Source organism: Somniosus microcephalus, chromosome 11 (genome assembly GCF_052327205.1).
Source record: "Somniosus microcephalus isolate GS21.2 chromosome 11, FLI_Smic_1.0, whole genome shotgun sequence".
Lineage (NCBI taxonomy): Eukaryota > Metazoa > Chordata > Chondrichthyes > Squaliformes > Somniosidae > Somniosus > Somniosus microcephalus.
In genome coordinates, this window is record NC_140997.1 from 61,144,278 (window position 1) to 61,167,249 (window position 22,972).

The following is a 22,972-nucleotide window of genomic DNA, read 5'->3' on the forward strand; positions in this document are numbered from 1 at the left end:
TCCCATTGCTCTTTCTCAACAGTGTACCTGAAAACCAATTTCAGAGGTGCTCCCATTACACCAGTGTGACATTTTTTTTCTATGCCAACCTTCTTGTGAGGCTCTTAAGTGGGACTGCTAATTTAGTGTCAGTTGATTGTGCAGCGGCTCTAGTTATATTGTAAATCATGTGAAGTGTTCTCATCATTTCAAGGTGCTAATGCTGCAGAAGCCAAGCTGTCTGCTTTCCTGGAAGCATTGAAATTAAATATTTTTGTGATTTTACTGCATTTCTGGTGTCGGTGTAATGCAAATGGCCACAGTACAATGGTACCAAATTGATAGCATAACTGGAGCTAATAAATGTAATTACATTACATAGGATATACGGCACAGAATCAGGCCATTCGGCCCAACCAGTCCATGCTGGCGTTTATGCTCCACTCGAGCCTCCTCCCGTCTTTCCTCATCTAAATCTATCAGCATAACCCTCAATTCCCTTCTCCCTCATATGCTTGTCTAGCCGCCCCTTAAATGCATCTATACTATTCACTTCAACCACTCCCTGTGGTAGCGAGTTCCACATTCTCACCACTCTTTAGGTAAAGAAGTTTCTTCTGAATTCCCTATTGGATTTCTTGGTGACTATCTTATATTGATGGCCTCTAGTTATGTTCTTCCCCACAAGTGGAAACATTCTCTCTGTATCCACTCTATCAAAACCTTTCATAATTTTAAAGACCTCTATTAGGTCACCCCTCAGCCTTTTTCAAGAGAAAAGTGACCCAGCCTGTTCATCATTTCCTGATATGTATACCTTCGCATTTCTGGTATCACCCTTGTAAATCTTCTCTGCACCCTCTCCAGTGCCTCTATATCCTTTTTATTATATGGCGACCAGAACGGTATGCAGTACTCCAAGTGTGGTCTAACCAAGGTTCGATACAGGTTTAACATAACTTCCTTACTTTTCAATTATACCCCTCTAGAAATAAACCCTAGTGCTTGGTTTGCTTTTTTTATGGCCTTGCTAACCTGTGTCGCAACTTTTAGTGATGTGTATTTGTACTCCGAGATCCCTTTGTTCCTCTACCCCACCTAGACTCGCATCCTCCAAGTAATAAGTGACCTCCCTATTCTTCTGACCAAAATGCAATACCTCACATTTATCTGTGTTGACCTTCATTTGCCAATTATATGCCCATTCTGCAAGTTTATTAATGTCCTCCTGTAATTTGTTGTAGTCCTCCTCAGTATTGACTATCCCCCCCCCCCGAAATTGGTGTCATCTGCAAATTTAGAAATAGTGTTTTTGATTCCAAAGTCTCAATCGTTAATGTAAATTGCGTGAACAACAGTGGTCCCAGCACTGATCCTTGTGGAACACTGCTACCCACCTTCTGCCACTGTGAATGGCTACCCTTTACCCCTACTCTCTGCTTTCTGTCTTGAAGCCTGCGAGCTATCCATTCTGCTACTTGCCCCCTGACTCCGCATTCTCTGACCTTGTTCATCAGTCTATTATGGGGTACCTTATCGAAGGCCTTTTAAAAATCTAGATAAATTACATCTACTGCATTACCATTGTCTACTCTCTCTGTTCCCTCTTCAAAAAATTCAGTGAGGTTGGTCAAGCAAGGCTTTCCCTTTTGAAATCCATGCTGACTATTCTTTATTATATTTTTGTTTTCTAGATGTTCTTCTATTTTCTCCTTTAGTAGGGATTCCATTATTTTTCCTACCGCTGATGTTAAGCTGACTGGTCTATAATCCCCTGGACATGTTTTATCCCCCTTCTTGAATATAGGTATTACGTTAGCTATCCACCAGTCTTTTGGCACCACACCTTTTTCTGACGAATTATTAAATATGTGTAGTAACACCTCTGCTATCTCTTTCCTAGATTCTTTTAAAATGCGTGGATGCAATCCATCCGGACCAGGGGTTTTATCCTCTGAGTTTGATTCGTTTATTAAATATATCCTTTTTTATTTTAAATGCATTTATCTCATTACTAATCTCATCATCCAATGTCATGTCCACCTGTTCTATCTCCTTGGTAAATACTGAAGCAAAATAATTATTTAATATTTCTGCCATCTCTATCGTTACCTGTGGTATTATCCTGTCTATCCCTTAATGGCCCTATTCTCATCCCAACCTTTTTTATTGATGTGCCTGTAAAATATTTTACTATTTTGTTTTATGTTTCTTGATAATTTAATTTCATAGTTCCTCTTTGCTTTCCTAATTTTTTTTGACTTTTCTCCTAATCTCTTCATATTCTCCCTTATCATGCACTCCCCTGCTGTCCATGTACTTAATGTATGCCTCTTTCCTTACCCTCAATTGTTCCCTTATTGCTTTATTCATCCATGGAGTCTCATTACTGGTTAGTTTGTTCTTTCCTTTTAGTGGAATATATCACCTGCAGACGTGTTTGCTTGGGACAGTCTCGCCGTCCACAAACCCCCACATACTGCAGTCCAGACACACAACCTGCCCTGCCATATCTTAATCTAGCCTTATTTTATTTATTTAATTAGTTAAAGTCTTTATTCAACGATTATTTATAGTTATATTAATTAGTTTAACTAGTTAAGCTATAAATTTAATACAGTACGTCACTGCATGCATGGTATATGGGGATATTCTTGCATTCCACACCCTACTGTTGAGGTTATACTTCCTGAAAACAAAAGCCAGTTATTGACGTAGACCCTGAAATATTAAAGCAATTGCAACTGCTCTCTGACCTCAGAAGTTTATAAGTAGCTACAGTTACCTGGATTTGCCGATTTGGAGCATGGTCTTAAAGGCACAGGCTAGATTGGCAGCCAAACATCAGAACCGTGCTCTAGATCCAAGAATATTTGAGTGACATAAATCCGTAAGTTATTAAAAATTGTTTTATGCATGAAATAGATTTTTAAAAAATAAAAAAAATTGCACCAGCAATTCCTTTTAAGGAGGAAGGAAAAATCAACAATATTGAACTGTAAAGATGCAATTTTTTTTTTAAAATTCAGGTGACACAGATGACAGAAAAAGACAACCGTATCAAACTGATGAACGAGATTCTAAATGGAATAAGAGTATTAAAGTTATATGCATGGGAGCTGGCATTTAAAGAAAAGGTGCTGCATATTAGACAGAAGGAGCTCCAAGTACTCAAAAGTGCTGCCTATCTCTCAGCAGTTTCATCATTCACGTGGGTCTGTGCACCATTTCTGGTAAGGGAAATGCAATCTAGGGATTGTTTGGACTTGGGCAAAAAAAAACGTAGTCCACAAAATGGTTAGAAATATGTGGATATGCTTTTTGTTCCGACTTCAAGACCTTAACACTAGTCCATGAATGTTGTTGTGCATCAGTGACTTGAGCTGTAATGACACTGGCACAAAAACTGCCTAAAAATTTAATTTAAAAAAGCCACAAATTAATAAAACTGTAGATTATATATGAACCCAAGGAATGAGTACTAGTAGCTTTTAAATCAACTTATAGTTTTTGTTAGAGGATGGGTGTCCTTACTTATAAATTATCCTCCAAATAATAGGGTTCACAACATAACAGGTAGTCATTCACAGATTTATTAAGACTATGATCACAATTACTGACAATTAACCATACACTTAACAGCACTTGCGTCAAAACCATGCGAGTTCACCTGAGAATTTCACACACTTTAGAGTCTCGAGCTCTGTTTTCAAGGCTGATCAGGCCTCATCGAATTTTGAGATCTCTCTCCCAGCAACCATTCTTATATATTTTTTCAATCCGGTTATGTTTCAGCATTACCTAATCTTATTTTCATGTCCCTTATCATTGACTTCAGTTTTACACATCCTGATTGATCTGGCAATCAAATCCTTAGGCTGATGACAGTTACAGAAATACATGAACTATCAAAGGTTTCCTGACAAACTGTGAAGGTGTTACTTTTTTAAAATTCATTCACGGATGTGGGTATCGCTGGCAATGCCAGCATTTATTGTCCATCCCTAATTGCCCTCAAGAAGGAGGTGGTGAGTTGCCTTCTTGAACCGCTGCGGTCCGTGTGGTGAAGGTCCTCCCACATTCCTGTTAGGGAGGTAATTCCAGGATTTTGACCCAGCGACGATGAAGGAACGGCAATACATTTCCAAGTCAGGATGGTGTGTGACTTTGAGAGGAACTTGCAGGTGGTGGTGTTCCTATGCGTCTGCTGCCCTTGTCCTTTTAGGTGGTAGAGGTCTCTGGATTGGGAGGTGCTGTCTCAGAAGCCTTGGCGAGTTGCTGCAGTGCATCTTGTAGATGGTACACACTGCAGGCACGGTGCACTGGTGGTGGAGGGAGTGAATGTTTAGGGTGGTGGATGGGGTGCTGATCAAGTCGGCTGCTTTGTCCTGGATTGTGTTGAGCTTCTTGAGTGTTATTGGAGCTGCACTCATCCAGGCAAGTGGAGAGTATTCCATCACACTCCTGACTCATGCCTTGTAGATGGTGGAAAGGCTTTGGAGAGTCGGGAGGTAAGTCACTCATTGCAGAATACCCAGCCTCTGACGTGCTTTTGTAGCCACAGTATTTATGTGGCTGTTCCAGTTATGTTTCTGGTCAATGGTGACCCCCAGGATGTTGATGGTGGAGGATTTGATGATGATAATGCCGTTAAATGTCAAGGGGAGGTGGTTAGACACACTCTAGTTGGAGATGGTCATTGCCTGGCACTTGTGTGACGTGAATGTTACTTGCCATTTATCAACCCAAGCCTGAATGCTGTCCAGGCCTTGTTGCATGCAGGCACGGACTTCTTCATTATCTGAGGAATTTCAAATGGAACTGAACACTGTGCAGTCATCAGCGAACATCCCCACTTCTGACCTTATGTTGGAGGGAAGGTCATTGATGAAGCAGCTGAAGGTGGTTGGGCCGAGGACACTGCCCTGAGAAACCCCTGTACCAATGTCCTAGAGCTGAGATGATTGGCCTCCAACAACCACAACTATCTTCCTTTGTGCTGGGTATGATTCCAGCCAATGGAAAGTCTTCCCCACCCCCATTCTCATTCCCATTAACTAGGGCTCCTTGATGCCACACTCGGTCAAAGGATGCCTTGATGTCAAGGGCAGTCAACTCTAGAATTCAGCTCTTTTGTCCATGTTTGGACCAAGGTTGTAATGAAGCCTGGAATGGAGTGGTCCTGGCGGAACCCCAACTGAACATCGGCGAGCCGGTTATTGGTGAGTAAGTGCCGCTTGATAGCACTGTCGACGACTCCTCCCATCACTTTGCTGATGATTGAGAGTATGCTGATGGCGGTAATTGGCCGGATTGGATTTGTCCTGCTTTTTGTGGACAGGACATACCTGGGCAATTTGCCACTTTGTCAGGTAGGTGCCAGTGTTGTAGCTATACTGGAACAGCTTGGCTAGAGGTGTGGCTAGTTCTGGAGCACAAATGTTCAGCACTACAGTCGAAATGTGTGGGCCCATTTTCTTATCCAGTACGCTCAGCTGTTTTTTGCTATCACGTGGAGTGAATTGAATTGGCTGAAGACTGGTATCTCTGTTGGTGGGGACCTCGGGAGGAGGCTGAGATGGATCATCTGCTCTGCACTTCTGGCTGAAGATGGTTGCAAACGCTTCAGCCGTGTCTTTTTCACTCACATGCTGGGCTCCACCATCATTGAAGATGGGGATATTGTTGGAGCCCCCTCCTCCCGTTAGTTGTTTAATTGTCCACCACCATTCACGACTGGATGTGGCAGGATTGCAGAGATTTGATCTGATCTGTTGGTTGTGGGATCGCTTAGCTCTGTCTCCGCTATTTAGCATGCGTGTAATCCTGCGGTGTAGCCTCACCAGGTTGGCACCTCATTTTTAGGTACGCCTGGTGCTGCTCCTGGCATACTCTTCTACACTCCTCATTGAACCAGTGTTGGTCCCCTGGCTTGATGGTAATAGTAGAGTGAGAGATGTGCCTGGCCATGAGGTTACAGATTGTGGTGCAGTACAAATCTGCTGCTGCTGATGGCCCACAGTGCCTCATGGATGCCCAGTTTTGAGCTGCTAGGTCTATTCTAAATTTATCTCATTTAGTACGGTGGTAGTGCACACAACACGATGGAAGTGTGAAGATGGAACTTTGTCTCTGCAATGACTGCGCTGGTCACTCCTACCAATACTGTCATTTGGTAGGACCTGGGACAAGTAGATTGGTAATGAGGTCAAGTAGGTTTTTCCCCTTGTGCTGGTTGTCTCAGCACCTGCTGCAAGCCCAGTCTGGCAGCTATGTCCTTCAGGGCTCGGTCAGTAGTGGTGCTGCTGAGCCATTTTTGGTGAAGGGGATTGATGTTCCCCACCGAGTGCGCATTTATTGCTTCTTCCAAGTGGTGTTCAACATGGAGGAGTACTGATTCATCAGTGGAGGAGGGCGGTTGGTGGTAATCGGCAGGAGGTTTCTTTGCCCATGTCTGTCCTGTCGCCACCGGCAGAACATACCCAGGGATGGTGATGGAACATAAGAACATAAGAACATAAGAAATAGGAGCAGGAGTAGGCCAATTGGCCCCTCGAGCCTGCTCCGCCATTCAATAAGATCATGGCTGATCTGATCCTAACCGCCAATCCACTGACAGGACTATCTCCTGAATCTAACAGAATTAGACACACGAAACAGGAGCAGGATCAGGCTACACGGCCCCTGGGCCCGCTCCGCTACCCACAGGGCCATGACCGATCCGCACCTAAACTCATGTCCAAATCCCTGCCCGCTCCCCGTAACCCTTAATTCCCTTTTCTTCTAGGAAACTGTCTGTGGTAAACCACGTTCACTATCGTTAGCACTGTTCACCACTGTTCGTTATAACTGTATCACTGACCACTATTGTATCACGGTACGAGGTCGCCTCTTGCCACACTGCTATACCTGGGATGACCACTGCCGACTCCGCCTTGGCTCCACCCACCAGGCCAGGTATAAAGGTGAGCGACTGGCTGGTATTCCTCCTGCTTGGATCGGATCACCCACGAGAGTGGGCTGTTATTTAGTCAATAAAAACCTTTAGTCACCTTCGTAACTCTTCGCCTTTTATTGGAGGAATTGATAGGTATATCAATTTTATTGACTAAATTTAATGATGTCCGACAACGAGTCACAACCGGCGGAGGAGCCACCAGCGCAGCTCCCAGGAGCACAGCCACACCAGCCAGCTTGGCTGCGAGCCCTCAGACCGCCGTACCTGGACCTGAACCCACGAGCAGCAAACTCAGCCGCAGACTTTAAACACTGGCTGGTCTGCTTCGAATCATACCTGAGAGAATCCAGCGTCCCTCAGGCATCCAAACTAAGTGTCCTGCAGGCACAACTGAGCCCGAGAGTATACACTCTCATCGAGGACATGACTACCTACGAGACCGCCATCAACCTGCTGAAACAGAAGTACCGGACCCCGGTAAACTACATGTACGCTAGGCACCTCCTAAGATCACGGCCGCAACAGCCAGGAGAATCAGTAGCCGAATTCTCACAGGCGCTATATGCACTCGCCAGGAACTGTGACTTTAAATCGGTGTCGGCAGCCGAAAATACTGAAGATAATATCCGCGACGCATTCCTGAAAGGCCTACGGTCCGAGTACTCACGGCAAAGACTGCTGGAAGCTAAAGACCTCAGCATGGAAAAAGCTGAAGCCCTCGCTATCTCCCTGGAAGTGGCCCACCAAGATCAGGAAGCATTCACCAGGTACTGCTCGCGACCCTGGGACTCGGGCCCGACCCCTACCACAGCACCCTTCCCAGCGCCGCCCCCGGGACCTACCTCTGCGTCGGCGTCCCGGACCCGACCGGCCCCGCCACCCCCGGCACCGGCCCCGACATCGGGCATCCGCGATCGGGCCGCCGGCTGTTTTTTTTGTGGCCAGGAGAAGCACCCGAGGTCGCGCTGCCCAGCCAAGAACTCCATATGCAGAACCTGCCTGAAGAAAGGCCACTTCTCCAAGGCCTGCAGGAGCGGATCCTCAGAGGCCAGCAGTGCCGCATGCGAACTATGGGGGCGGCCATCTTCGTTTAGGGCAACTGAGGCCAGCATCCCCACACATGAGTCATGGGGGCGGCCATCTTTGTTTAGGGCAACTGAGGCCAGCATCCCCACACATGAGTCATGGGGGCGGCCATCTTTGATTAAGGCAACCGACCCCAATAGTGCCTCATGGGGCCCTACCTCGTGGGAGACGCCATTTTACTCACCACGCCCGACCGCCTCGCCCGCAGATGACAACGACTCGCTCAGCTACACACTAGCTTCCGTCACCCTGGACCAAGCCCGCCCGCACCATCTGTCCAAGTCAATGATGGACATCAAAGTGAACGGCCACGCCACGACCTGCCTGTTCGACAGCGGAAGCACGGAGAGCTTCATCCACCCAGACACGGTGAGCCACTACTCCCTCTCTGTCCTACCAACGCGCAGCCGAATCTCGATGGCATCGAGGTCCCACGCCACGGACATCAGCGGCTACTGTGTCGTGACCCTGTCGGTTAAGGGCACGGAGTATAAAAACTTTAAACTCCTCGTCCTCCCCCATCTCTGCGCTGCCGTCCTACTAGGGCTGGACTTCCAATCCCACCTCCAAAGCGTAACCCTAGCATACGGTGGACCCCTCCCCCCACTCACAGTCAACAACCAGCAAACGTTAAACCGCCCACCGCGTAACACCTGCAGCCTCTCCACCCTCAAGGTCCCGCCACCCTCTCTGTTTGCTAACCTTACCCCTGACTGCAAACCCGTCGCTACCAAAAGCAGGCGGTATAGCGCCGGGGACAGAGCCTTCATTAGCTCTGAGGTGCGGCGCCTCCTGAAAGAGGGCATTATCGAGGGGAGCAGCAGCCCCTGGCGTGCCCAGGTCGTAGTCGTAAAGACCGGCGATAAAAACCGCCTGGTCATCGACTACAGCCAGACCATAAACAGATATACCCAGCTGGACGCATACCCCCTCCCCCGCATATCTGACATGGTCAATCAGATTGCACAGTATAAAGTATTCTCGACCATCGACCTGAAGTCGGCCTACCACCAACTCCCTATCCACCCTGAGGACCGCCAGTATACCGCCTTCGAGGCGAATGGGCGCCTATACCACTTCCTTAGGGTCCCCTTCGGTGTCACTAATGGGGTCTCGGTCTTCCAAAGGGAGATGGACCAGATGGTTGACCAGAACGAACTGCAGGCTACATTCCCCTACCTAGATAACGTCACTATCTGCGGCCGCGACCAGCAGGAACATGACGCGAATCTGGAGAAATTCCTCCGTACGGCCCAACGGCTGAACCTCACCTACAATAAGGAGAAATGCGTGTTTAACACCACGCGCCTTGCCATCCTCGGCTGCGTAGTGGAGAACGGAATCATCGGCCCCGACCCAGAAAGAATGCGCCCCCTCATGGAGCTACCCCTCCCCCACTGCCCTAAAGCACTTAGGAGAACCCTGGGGCTTTTCGCCTACTATGCCCAATGGGTACCCAATTACGCGGACAAAGCCAGACCCCTCCTGAAAGCCACTTCCTTCCCCCTCACGGAGGAGGCGTGCGCGGCCTTCTCCCTCATTAAGGGAGACATAGCCAAGGCCACGATGCACGCAGTGGACGAGTCCATCCCCTTTCAGGTGGAGAGCGACGCCTCCGACTTCGCCTTAGCCGCCACCCTAAACCAGGAGGGGAGGCCAGTGGCCTTCTTCTCAAGGACCCTACAGGGCCCCGAGATCCGACATTCGTCGGTCGAGAAAGAGGCCCAGGCGATCGTGGAGGCAGTACGGCGCTGGAGGCACTACCTGGCAGGCAAACGATTTACCCTCCTCACCGACCAGCGTTCGGTGGCTTTCATGTTTAATAACAAGCTGAAGGGCAAAATCAAGAATGACAAGATTTTGAGATGGAGAATCGAGCTCTCCACCTACGATTATGAGATCTTGTACCGGCCAGGCAAGCTGAACGAATCCCCTGATGCCCTTTCACGAATGACATGCGCCAGCGCGCATATCGATAGGCTTCAGACCCTCCACGACCAGCTCTGCCACCCCGGAGTCACCAGACTCTACCATTTCATTAAGGCCCGCAACCTGACCTACTCCATCGAGGAGGTCAGGACCATGACCAGGAACTGCCAGACCTGTGCGGAGTGCAAACCGCACTTCTATAGGCCGGACCGAGCAAGCCTGATCAAGGCCACCCGCCCCTTCGAGCGCCTGAGCATCGACTTTAAGGGGCCCCTCCCGTCCTCTGACCGTAATGTGTACTTCCTCAACATCGTTGATGAGTACTCCCGCTTCCCCTTTGCCTTCCCCTGCCCCGACATGACCAGTAGCACGGTCATTAAGTGCCTGAATGCCCTCTTCGCCTTGTTCGGGTTCCCGAACTATATACACAGCGACCGGGGCTCCTCCTTCATGAGCGAGGAACTCCGGCAATTCCTCCTAGAGAGAGGTATTGCAGCAAGCAGGACCACCAGCTACAACCCCAGAGGTAACGGTCAGGTGGAAAGAGAGAACGCGACGGTATGGAAGGCCGTCCTCTTAGCCTTAAAGTCTAAGGGCCTCCCAACCTCCCGCTGGCAAGAAGTCCTCCCGACAGCGCTGCACTCCATCCGGTCATTACTTTGCACGGCCACTAACACCACCCCCCATGAACGAATGTTCGTTTTCCCCAGGAAGTCGACTACGGGAACCACTCTACCAACCTGGCTGACCGCCCCGGGGCCGGTCTGGCTGCGGAAACACGTGAGGACCCATAAAACGGACCCCCTGGTCGAGAGGGTGAACCTCCTGCACGCCAACCCCCAGTACGCCTACGTGGCGTACCCAGACGGGCGGGAGGACACTGTCTCCCTACGAGACCTCGCACCCTCAGCCGATCCGGAAACACCGCCACCACCCCCCCCAACCTCAGTCCAGGTAGACGGCATGCCGGAACCCCACGAGCCCTCGCCGACCACGCAAACACCAGCATCAACACCGGATAAGGCACCAGCACCGGATAAGGCAACACCACCGCTGCGGCGATCGGAGAGGCTTACGAAGCCTCCGGACAGACTGACCTACCAGAATTGGTAGTACACTTCACCCCGCCGGACTTAATTCTAAACAAGGGGTGAATGTGGTAAACCACGTTCACTATCGTTAGCACTGTTCACCACTGTTCGTTATAACTGTATCACTGACCACTATTGTATCACGGTACGAGGTCGCCTCTTGCCACACTGCTATACCTGGGATGACCACTGCCGACTCCGCCTTGGCTCCACCCACCAGGCCAGGTATAAAGGTGAGCGACTGGCTGGTATTCCTCCTGCTTGGATCGGATCACCCACGAGAGTGGGCTGTTATTTAGTCAATAAAAACCTTTAGTCACCTTCGTAACTCTTCGCCTTTTATTGGAGGAATTGATAGGTATATCACTGTCTATTTCTGTTTTAAATTTATGTAATGGTATGTTTCTGTGATTATGTCAGGCTATTGCTTGTCTAGTCTGTAGGACAGGTGCACAAAAGAGTGTGTGTTGGATAGTACTAGAGAAAAAAGTAGTACTAGAGACGGAAGTAGTACCATATTAGATAGGAGCAGACTAAGAAAAACGACGACAAATTCAAAAATGGGTTTAGAATGCATGTACGGAAACGCACAGTGTGGTGAATAAGGTTGGTGAGCTACAAGCACAATTAGCCTTGTGGCAATAATGGAAACGTGGCTTAAAAACGGTGAGGACTGGGCACTTAATATTCAAGGGTACAAGGTGTTCAGAAAAGATAGGGAAGGAAAAAAGGGAGGTGGGGTGGCAGTGCTGATTAAGGAAGACATTGTAGTGTCGGAAAGGGAGGATGTTCTTGAGGGGACAGAATCCATTTGGTTAGAGTTGAGGAGTAAAAAGGGTATGATCACACTATTGGGGGTATTCTACAGGCCTCCAAATAGTGAGAGGGAGGTAGAGGAGCAAATCTGCAGGGAAATCGCAGAGCTATGCAAGAGCTATTGAGTGGTGATATTGGGGGACTTTAATTACCCAAATATCACAGAAATCACAGAAACCCCACAGTGCAGATAGAAGCCATTTCGGCCCATTGAGCCTGCACCGACACATATCCCACCCGATCCCCGTAACCCCTACACCAACACATATCCCACCCTATCCCCATAACCCCACGTATTTAATCCCCCTAACACTAAGGGTCAATTTATCATAGCCAATCAACCTAACCCGCACATCTTTGGACTGTGGGAGGAAACCGGAGCACCCGGAGGAAACCCACGCAAACACGGGGAGAATGTGCAAACTCCACACAGACAGTCGCCCGAGGCCGGATTCGAACCCGGGTCCCTGGCGCTGTGAGGCAACAGTGCTAACCACTATGCCACCGTGCTGCCATCGATTGGGATAATGCTAGGGTAAAGGGAAAGGAGGGGAATGAATTTCTGAAATTGTTCACGAGAATTTCCTTGACCAGTATGTTCTTGGCCCAACTAGGAAGGAGGCATTGCTGGATCTGGTGCTGGGGAATAAGGTGGGCCAGGTTGACCAAGTGTCTGTGGGAGAACACTTGGGTATGAGCGATCATCGTATCATAAGATTTAGATTAGCAATGGAGAGGAGCAAGGAACAATCTAGAGTGGAACTTCTAAACTGGAATAGGGCTAACTTCAATGGAATGCGAAAGGATCTAGCCAGGGTAAAATGGAACCAAAGACGGACAGGAAAAACTAACAGAACAATGGGTGATCTTTAAGGAAGAGATGTTCCAAGTACAGGTTAGGTACATTCCAACAAGAGGGAAGGGTAAGGAAACCAAAGAAAGGGTTCCTTGGATGACGAGGGAGATTGGGAAGATGATGAAACAAAAAGAGGGTGTATGTAGAATGTCAGGTGAATTCTTCAAGGGAGAACCAGACCAAATACAATAAGTTGAGAGGGGAAGTGAAGATGAAAATAAGATTGGCAAAGAGAGAAAATGAGAGTAGAATGGCGGTTAACATAAAAGGGAACCGAAAAATATTTTACCGGCATGTAAACAGTAAGCGAGGTGGGGCCTATTCGAGACAAAAAAGGTGATGTATGCTTAAGAGGCGCAGGGCAAGGTTAGAATACTCAATGAGTACTTTGTATCGGTGTTTACCAAGGAGGTGGATGCTGACAAAATATCGGTAGAAGTGGAAAAGGTAGAAGCAATGGAAGGGGTGAAAATTGATAGACAGGATGTACTAGAAAGACTGGGTGTGCTTGGAGTGGATAAATCGCCTGGTCCAGTTGGCTTGCATCCCAGGTTGCTAAGGGAATTGGGGGAGGAGATAGTGGAAGGGCTTGCCATAATTTTCCAATCTTCCGTAGATGGCGGGCAGGTGCCTGAGGATTGGAAAGTGGCAAATGTGACACCATTGTTCATGAAAGGGTGTGAGGACAATCCTAGTAACTACAGGCCGATCAGTTTAACATCAGTGGTGGGTAAAGTTTTAGAAACAATAATCAAGGAAAAAATTAACGGGCATTTGGAGAGGTTTAAGCTAGTTAAGGAGAGCCAACACGGATTTGTAAAAGGCAGATCGTTTTTGACTAATCTAATTGAATTTTTTGATGAAGTAACAGAGAACGTTGATGAAGGGAATGCAATGAATGTTGTCTACATGGATTTTCGGAAGGCATTTGACAAAGTACCACATAGAAAGCTGGTTAACAAAATTGAGGCTCATGGAATAGGTGGGTCAGTGGCAGCTTGGATAAGGAATTGGCTTAAGGACAGAAAACAGCGATTTTGGTAAATGGCTGTTTTTCAGACTGGAGGATAGTAGACAGTTGTGTTCTCCAAGGGTCAGTGCTTTTTTTTGATATATATAAATGACCTGGATATTGGAATACAGAGTAGAATTTCTAAATTTGCCGATGTCACCAAACTTGGGGGTGTGGCGAACAGTGAGGATGATACCAATCGACTGCAACAGGACATAGAAAGGCAAGCAGAATGGGCAGACAAGTGGCAGATCGAATAAAATAGAGCAGTGTGAGGTTATGCATTTTGGCAGAAGGAACAGGGAGAGGCAATATACACTTAATGGCACAGTTTTAAAGAGTGTGCAGGGACAGAGGGACCTGGGAGTTAATGTGCATAGGTCCCTGATGGTGGTAGGACATATTAAGAGAGTGGTCAACAAAGCATATGGGATCTTGGGCTTCATAAATAGAGGTATTGATTACAAAGGTAGAGAAGTTATGCTGAACCTTTATAAAATGCGGAAAAGGCCACAACTGGAGTATTGTATCCAGTTCTGGTCACCACACTTTAGGAAGGATGTGAAGGCCCTTGAGAGGGTGCAGAGGAGATTTACCAGAATGGTTCTGGGGATGGGCGATCTTAGCTACAAGGACAGGTTGGAGAAGCTGGATTTGTTTTCATTAGAGCAAAGGAGGTTGAGTGGTGATTTGATAGAGGTGTACAAGATTATGACAGGTTTGGATAGGCTAGACGGGGAAAGGCTGTTCCCACTAGTTGATGGTACAATGACTAGGAGACACAGATTTAAGGTTTTGGGTAAGAGATACAGGAGGGACGTGAGGAAGAACTTTTTTACACAGCGAGTGGTGAGGACCTTGAACTCACTGCTGACGGAAGTGGTGGAAGCGGAGGCACTCAATGTTTTCAAGGGGAGACTGGATAGGCACTTGTGGGAAATAAACTTGCAGGGCTACGGGGATAGAGCGGGGGAATGGGACTGACTGGATTGCTCTACATGGACTCGATGGGCCGAATGGCCTCCTGTGCCGTTATGACTATGGCTCCTAATTTTGGTGAGGAAGACTTTGCTGGGCTGGGTGTGCCTTTGTCGTGTCCAAATCTAGTGCCTTGGTCGAGGCCGGGTGGTCCGTCCGGTTTTTTTCTTCTTATGGTTTTTATAGCGATTTGATACTCCTGAGTGGCTTGCTAGGCCATTTAAGAGAGGGTAGTTAAGAGTCAACCACATTGGTGGAGTCACATATAGGCCAGATACGGACGGCAGGTCTCCTTCCCTAAAGGGATATGGTGACCATTTACAACAATCCGGTAGTTTCATGGTCACCATTGCTGATACTAGCTTTTTAATTCCAGATTTATTTAATTAACTGAATTAAAGTTCCCCAACTGGGATTTATACTCATGTCTATGGATCATTAGTCCAAGGCTCTGATTTTCTGGCCGCCGTTGGGCGGCTTTTCATGCGGTCGGGGGCCGAAAATTGGCAAAAAAGCGGGTCGGGACCCCCCCCCCGCCTGATTCCCCGCCCCGTCCGACTTTCGGACTGCCATTTCCGTGCGCCCCGCTTCAGTCCCGGCCGCCGCTGGCGGGACTGGTCGTCGGAGCACTAACCAGCAATTATCTGCTTGTTGAAGTGGATTTTCCCGTGCCGTTGTGACTTTGGGGCTTTCCCCACCTGAAACCCGCCTGCGGGGAACCCCGCTGCTGAGAGCTGGCATGAAAACAGCTGGCTTGCTTGCTTGCAGCAGCAGGTCGCTGAGGGCTGAAGAGATTTAAATAGGCAGCATTTGCAGGCTGCAGGACCTTGTTGATCAAGGCTTGGGGGAACCTTTTGAAGCCTTAGGAGCAGCTGCAGAAAGTTGGAGCCTCACACACGTCTCCAGTGTGAGCTCCTGGGAAGCCCCTCTCACCACCCTAACTCAGCGCCCCCTCAACGGAGGCATCTGCCAGAAGCATGGGAGGCCTTTGGGACGTTCCCTTCCTGGCATTAGAGGATCTCCAACAGCAGAGGCGGCAGCAGCAGAACCAGGAACAGCAGGATGAGCACCAGGAGCACCAGACTGCTGCTCACTCACCTGAAGCTGCACAGGCCAGAAGGGGCCAGTGCTTGGAAGTGGCTTGAGAGCACCTTGCTGTGCTTTAGGGAGCCAGTGGGACCTGTTTCTGCACTGGCAGTCCTACTCAGAAGGACTTCCATGAAGATCTGGTTTCTCTGTTCAACAGATGGCCAACGCTCCTCAAGAGATGTCATTCTCTTATGAGCACTCACCATGTTTTCCGTACCCTGGCGAGTTATCTCCTGCATGGAGGTTGCCAACCTTTCCATGGTGATGCGTTCATGCGCCAATGACTCCACAAAGGCTCTGCTCATGGTCGCTATGGACTCCTCCATTTGCTCAGCACTCGCAGCGACCCTGGAGACAAAACCTGCCAGAGACTCCTGCATCTGTGCATGGAGATCCATCACCTCTTCTCTTGCGGATGGAGGCAGAGGGTCGTCATGCAGCACAGCTGAGCTGAGCTGGCAGAGTCCTGCGCTCTCCGACGAGGACTCTCCACTGCTGTCCCTGTCTCTAGAATCTGCTGAGGCTCACTTGTGAGCTGTGAAACACCAGGTGACAGCACTACTCTATGTCCCGAAGGTCCCCCCGAGGGGTGAGTGTCTGCGCTGGTGCTGGGTGCGCTTACTTCTGCTGATGCTGCGCCCTCAGAGGATGGAGCTTCCTCTGAGGAGTCTGGCTGCACAGTGAGGACGGGGGCTCTGGATGGTACTGTGGGGGAGTAAAGGAAGGAGATAGAGATGTAATGCCAAGGTTCTTCTGGTGACTCCCAGCGAGTTGGCATCTGCTGACACCTGCATCCATGCAACATTGGTCTCAGTGGGAGGCCTCTTCCTCCCTGACCTAGGGAAGAGGACCTCCCTGTGGGCCCTAACCCCATCCAATAATGCCTGCAGTGAAGCCTCGTCGAATTTGAAGGCAGCGCGGCCTATGCAGCTGGTGCAGGCTCCTCTGCCATTGTGCAAGAGTGGTTGAGAAGCCTGCAGAGGTGGAGAAGCTTGCTGGACACTTTGAAAGCACCACGAATGATGACATCATAGTGTGGGGATTTCTGACTCGAATTGGACAATTAGCAAGGCTTCCCACATGCTGGGAATTAATTGGCCACTTGAGGGAAAATTGCGTGGAGCTGGCTGACACTTTTTTATGTGTCAGAAACCCCACATTCGGGGAAATCCGACCATTCCCCACACAAGCCGAAAATCGGGGCCGGAGTCTCTGGATTACTCGTCCAGTAATATAACCACTATGCTACCGTACCCCTAGGCTGTGTATGTACAACCAATACAGCCCTTTCCTGCCATCTTCAGCTTTACAGACACCTAACCATCATATAAATGTCAGACCTCTCCTACATTCCTGTGAAGTTTAAAGTTGAATAACCTACAAAATATCCTGTTGTCTTCATACCCACTTCCGAAGATCTTGTTACAGGATCTGTCCATATCAAAGGGATAATTAAATTGCTGGTGAGATCGGCTACAATCGAAAAGTTACTGGACATAGTTAACATAAATTAATATAGAGAATTCAGTAGCAGTCCCATATGATTAAACCGTTGCTAACAATTTTTACTGACTATCTAAATCCCTTTAATTACAGCCTAGGAATTGACTCCCAGGTATCATTGGTCTCTTTAATTACTGCCATAAAACCACTGATTTTACTGAATGTATAAAAATGTGACACAGTGGTGAGTATTGAAACAAGAAGGCAATTTTTATTAATAAACGTTAAACTCAATGTAAATCGTTTGAAGCCAAAATTATTACTCTGCACATCTGATAGTATGTGCATAAATATCAGTTGTATGAGTGCAGTAGGGCCATGGGGCAAATAGATATTTTTTGATCATGGAGCCTTTTCATTTGGTTGTCATGACTTTTGCACCAAAATGTTACTGCAGAAGTTAAATTACGTCTGATTCATATAAAACTTCATGCTTGTTAACTGCTTCTGTATCACACATTTTCTGATCCGACTTTGTACAACATTATTTAAACAACATAACTTAAATAACATATCCTCTTGAAATGAACCTATTCATCTGTAGAATGGAGAAATATATCGGAGATAATTTTTTCAAAACAGGACTTTACCCCCCCCCCCCCCTCCCCCAGATCTATGAGGAAGGAGTTTTAAATGATTTATAACATGTTTTTTCAGGTTTGTATGTATATAGGAAAAAAACAGCAAGGGGTGAAACAAGGGACTAAATAATACTTGTATACATCTGTCCTGTCAGAGCTTAGAGCTGACAAGGGAAGCCCTGTGTAAAAGCTGATGTGATTTTATTATGTCTGCATTAGGTTAAAGTATGCACAGCAGAGATCTGTTTCTGCCTGCAGTATATACTGGTAAAGTGTTGTCTTGGGGAAAGAATTTATGACTGGAAAGAATTCTAGACCTATTTTAAGAGCATGTTTATTATAGGGAGCATGTTGATGAATAAAGGTACAATTCAGGGAGTTCTATAGCAGTATACCCTTGTGTGTTGCTTTCAGTTTATATAAAAAAAAAAAAAAACTGATGTGGTCCAGACAACTAATTGCTGTCCAATGTAGTTTATACAGTGAGGTTCTGTTCAATAAGTTGGAAGAGATGTAGCAAGATTCACATAAAACTGACTATGTAAGGAACAAAACTGGGACTTGGGAACAATTTCTGTGTCAGGACATTACAGTACTAGGAATTTATCTGGACTGCATATTTTGCATGTGGATTCAACTGTAGTGTTTGCCAATTTTTTTTCTCCCTTCTTCACATGAGGGTACTGACTCTTGTTTGGTATGAGTGCCAGCAGCTCTTGGGCACCCAAGTGACCCTTGACAGTGAGTGTCAGAAAATTATTTGTTCATGGTGTCGCAGACAGGCCTGATCTTGTCCTCACTCCACATCTACATTTGAGTACTTTCCAGCACTGCATGGTGATCATGGCTGATAAATATTTTTAAAGATTTCTTTCTCTTCCCCTTCGACCATATAGGGGTGCTGATATGATGGTAGCACGCTTATCTGTTACCCTGGATGAGATCAGCTAACTTGCCACAGAACAGTGATCAAACCTTGGACTTTCCTGATCTTTGTGGCTTACAGCAATGTTGCAGGAAGAGCAGGAGGGTGCATTCACACAATAATCCATGGAAAGAGCTGCAAAGTTTATCAAATTATTAGTGGACTGCAAATATTCAGAAATGGTGTCTTTTGAAGTAAAAGTTATTGTCCCCATAACTTTAAATTTCATTGTATTTCTGTAACTTTTGTTTTATGGATCTGTCACACCCATTTTAATTTTGAAACTCCCTGATATCCAAGTAAATAAGGATTCTACAAAATCAACTAAAATTTATTTCTAATTGTTTGTTGGACCAACAGCACTTCCATCTTTATTGCCTGAAGTTTCTTATTCAGTGTATTCCATCTCCCCCACCTGTTAAACATGGTAACCATGCTTGTAAAATAATCAAGGCTACAAAATTTCCTTCTTCAATTGCACTTTGTAGACCATCACATCTCCCATTTTTGTAATGTGAGGCACCAGTCTGTATTGGAACTGGTTTGTGTGTTGCAGTAAATTGTCAATGCTAATCTTCAAATTGAACAGCTCAAGTACAGGAAACTTTGTGCTATCCGGCACCGACGGGACCGAGCTGTTGCCGTTCCCTCAAAACTGCCGGACAAACCAGCGTTAATGTTGAAGCATACGGAGCTCCGTATCTGGCAACAAACACTCTTGCTGCTTCTAAACAGTCGGCCGTACCTTGGAAGCATCTCTGTCACTTAGCAACAGCTTCAGAGAGACTTTGCAGAGCCTGACTGTTGGGGGAAAAAAAAAAAAGCCACGAGAAGAAAAAAAACCTAACAAAACAGCTCCTGATTTTTGCTGGTGGCTCGAGCTTGCCGGACATTTAGCCTCCGGATAACACAAAGTTTCCTGTAATGCTATTGGAGCGCTGTTTTACTCATTTGAACTCCTCTGTGAAAATCTCGACGAGTTGAGCTGTAAAATATTTAATCGTGTTTGAGCAATAACAATAGTAAATTCTTTACTATGGAGATAACCGGTAAAGATTTAAGACGCGCTTTAAAAAATAGCATAAAAACTTACTGTTGACTTAACCGCTTATATGGGTGGCGATTTAAGGCAATGAGACAGTAACATCATGTTGCATAGCATGTTTTCTGAATGGCCTACACACTATTCCATATTGCTGACTATGTGAAAAGGCTTCAATGTGCAAATTTGTACAATTCATACATTAGCACAGTTAGGGCTATTAGTGTTAGCATAAGTGGGACTGCACTGGGGATACAAACCATATTACAGAAGTTTCACATTGCATGGGTGATGTATTCTGCCTCCCAAGTAACTCGGCCAGTGCAGCTAAGCTGCCATCTCTGTAGTGGGGACTGAGCAATATACTGCTGCTTTTTTGATATGCCAGACTGAGGATTGCATTTGGTGCTCCCAGGTCAAATGATAGTTTCATTGTAAAATTTATTTTAGTGTGATTTATTTTCTTTAGTAGAGATGGAATCCTACTACAGGCAGGCACAATCTAGTAATAGGGTCTGATGGGTGATATTGTTATAGTATGCTGCTAAGTAAATATGTTCTGACCCCATGAGTATGGTAGTATGTTGGTCATGAAAACACTGATAGTATCAAATGAACAATAGTGGATATGCAAGGTGCATTAATTTATGGCCAAGGTTTCTCGATAAAATGTTTCTATTATAAATGAAGCTCATTCTATTTCTTTGCAATACCTCCACATCTACAGAATTATAAGAAATTAATTATTACAACTTGTTTCTCTTTCATTTTGAACAGGTTGCTTTATCTTCGTTTGCAGTGTATGTACTTATAGATGAGAAGAACGTGTTGGATGCTCAGAAAGCTTTTGTTTCTTTGGCACTTTTTAACATTCTCAGATTCCCACTCAACATGCTCCCAATGGTCATTAGCAGTATAGTGCAAGTAAGTAAGTACTCATACTGATACAAACATGTATTTGTAGTAATAATGTACTGATAAGGTGGGATGAGAGCAGTCCGACAGTGGCCAGAAGGTTTTTGTGAATGCTTCTCCTAGCCCCACAAAAATTAAACAAAACCAAAAATGTAGCTTTTCCTGAGCAGCTTCAAGTGGTCCATTTAAGGACAGCTGGCTATGCTGCTCAATGCCCAGTGCAACTGAAACTAGCAGGCATGACACATGTTCTGCCCATTTGTACATTAAAATTGCAATTGGGGTCCTATAACAGCCATAGGATCAAATTTACAATTGAATCAGGCAGGCAAATGGGTGTCCTGGGCACCCATCAGACTTCCCACTGCTGGTCGCCATTTTTCATGCATGAGACAGTTGGTCGGCAAATCTTACAAGAAAGGTTGCTGAGTTAAGATAAAACTCCAAACTTCTCTCTCTTATCCTGTTGGCTTGTGCTAAAACATGGATAAGCTGCATTAAATCTTACTTTATCTTGGTAATGTTTGTTTCAAAGTAAGCTAAATTTGGTGCACACAGAATCTGTTTAACTCCATTTTGTCTTTAGGCAAGTGTTTCCTTGAAGCGCCTGCGTATGTTCCTCTCCCACGAGCAACTGGATCTAGACACTGTGGACAGAAGTTTAATCCGATCCTGTAAGTAGTAGAAGAACTTTGCTTGAATAAACAGTTAATTATGGAGCTCTGCTTAGCATCATGTACTGTATTTATTCTTACTTTTCACTTCCTTGTTTTGTATAATGTTGGTAAAAATGATTAAGACACTGTTGTTCTTTTATAAGGTCATATTAAAAAGAGTGTTAATTTTTCACTGGTTTGGTCTGTCAGTTCAAGATTAGCTTTACAAACTTAGCTGTTGAATGGTTCAGTGGCATGGACTGTTAGTTAGATAATATGGTGCAGCAAGAGATGGTGGTAATATTAGTATGTGCTTCCTGATGCAATGCTTTCTAATTTTGCCTTTGCTGTTGGGGAGAGGTGTTCAGTGGAAGCTGGGAAATATTCTTTTTTTTTTTCACCTGGCACTTTTTTTTTAAAAAGAGGGAAAATATGAATGAATGATCATCCTGGATCATTCTCAAAAACCTTCTGGTATTGGATCACATACTGCTTTTGGCAAAGGTTTAGGAGCAAGTGGCTTGGCTCCTCTTGACTAGAATTGTGTGCAAAAAATAACTGGGGGTTGGGGGGGGGGGGGGGGGTGGAGACTAATGATCAGAGATGATTTTTGCTGTTTATCAAAAGATTAGTTAAAAAGAAAGAACTTGCCTTTTATGTACTGCATTTGATGTCCTCAAGATCTCCCAAACTGCTTCAGTCAGTTAATTGCTCTTGAAGTGCAGTATATATATTCCTGTTTCAATTATTTTAAAGCTATTTTTCCTAGAATTTATTTGCTGTATGATGAAAAGTTTGATAAGAATCATTTTGATTCTAAACAGGCTGGATGTGCCCCCCCCCCCCCCCCCCCCAAACCCCACCCACTCCCTAGTTCATGGACAGTTGATGGCCAGTCTTAATACCTCCATAATGTTCTGGTTAAGATCAGCTAGCACAGAAACTGCCAAGGAACAAAATGGAGATCCTTATGGGCTGTGCAGTTTACTCAAGTTTTTAAGACCAAAACAATGTAATTTTGTTTGCTTGAAAGTTAAATTATATTTTCTCATTAATTAGCATTGAACAGTATCATCGTGAATAATGGAACTTTCAGTTGGTCCAAAGAAGATCCCCCATGCCTTAACAAGTAAGGAGCTAAATTAGCATTTTTTGTGATTTTTATATATAGGGTAGTACTATATGTCTCTTGTATTTTCTGCAGATATTGTAATTTATTTTATATAATGTTTAATGTTGGCATTTAAAAAAAAAAAAAAAAAAAAAAATCTATTGGGGAAAGATGTCCAGGTCTGTGCTTTTGCACAATACATTTCTTAATTTTTATACATCTATATTAAAACTGCTTTGGGAGACACCCACACATGCAAGGACTTTGGAGAGGAAGTGGAGATTGGAGCTGGGATGGTAGTTTGCAAGGATAGAAGGGTCGAGGGAGGATTTTTTTGAGGAGGGTGATGATGGCAGATTTGAAAAGAGAGTAAGTATAGTGCTTTATATTACTGTTCCATGTTGTTCACCCCGTTGTCTGGTTAAAGCAAAAATGGCTTTCATGT

The 22,972-nt window shown here is 45.9% G+C and overlaps 1 protein-coding gene across 1 annotated transcript in view; it reads left to right on the plus strand.

Moving 5' to 3' along the window:
- abcc1 (ATP binding cassette subfamily C member 1 (ABCC1 blood group)) overlaps positions 1-22,972 on the plus strand; it is a 133,204-nt gene that overhangs the window by 53,081 nt on the left and 57,151 nt on the right. The window contains 4 exon segments of the mRNA XM_086002247.1: positions 3,009-3,212; positions 20,623-20,769; positions 21,347-21,434; positions 22,476-22,545. Coding sequence (XP_085858373.1) covers positions 3,009-3,212; positions 20,623-20,769; positions 21,347-21,434; positions 22,476-22,545 — 509 coding nt within the window.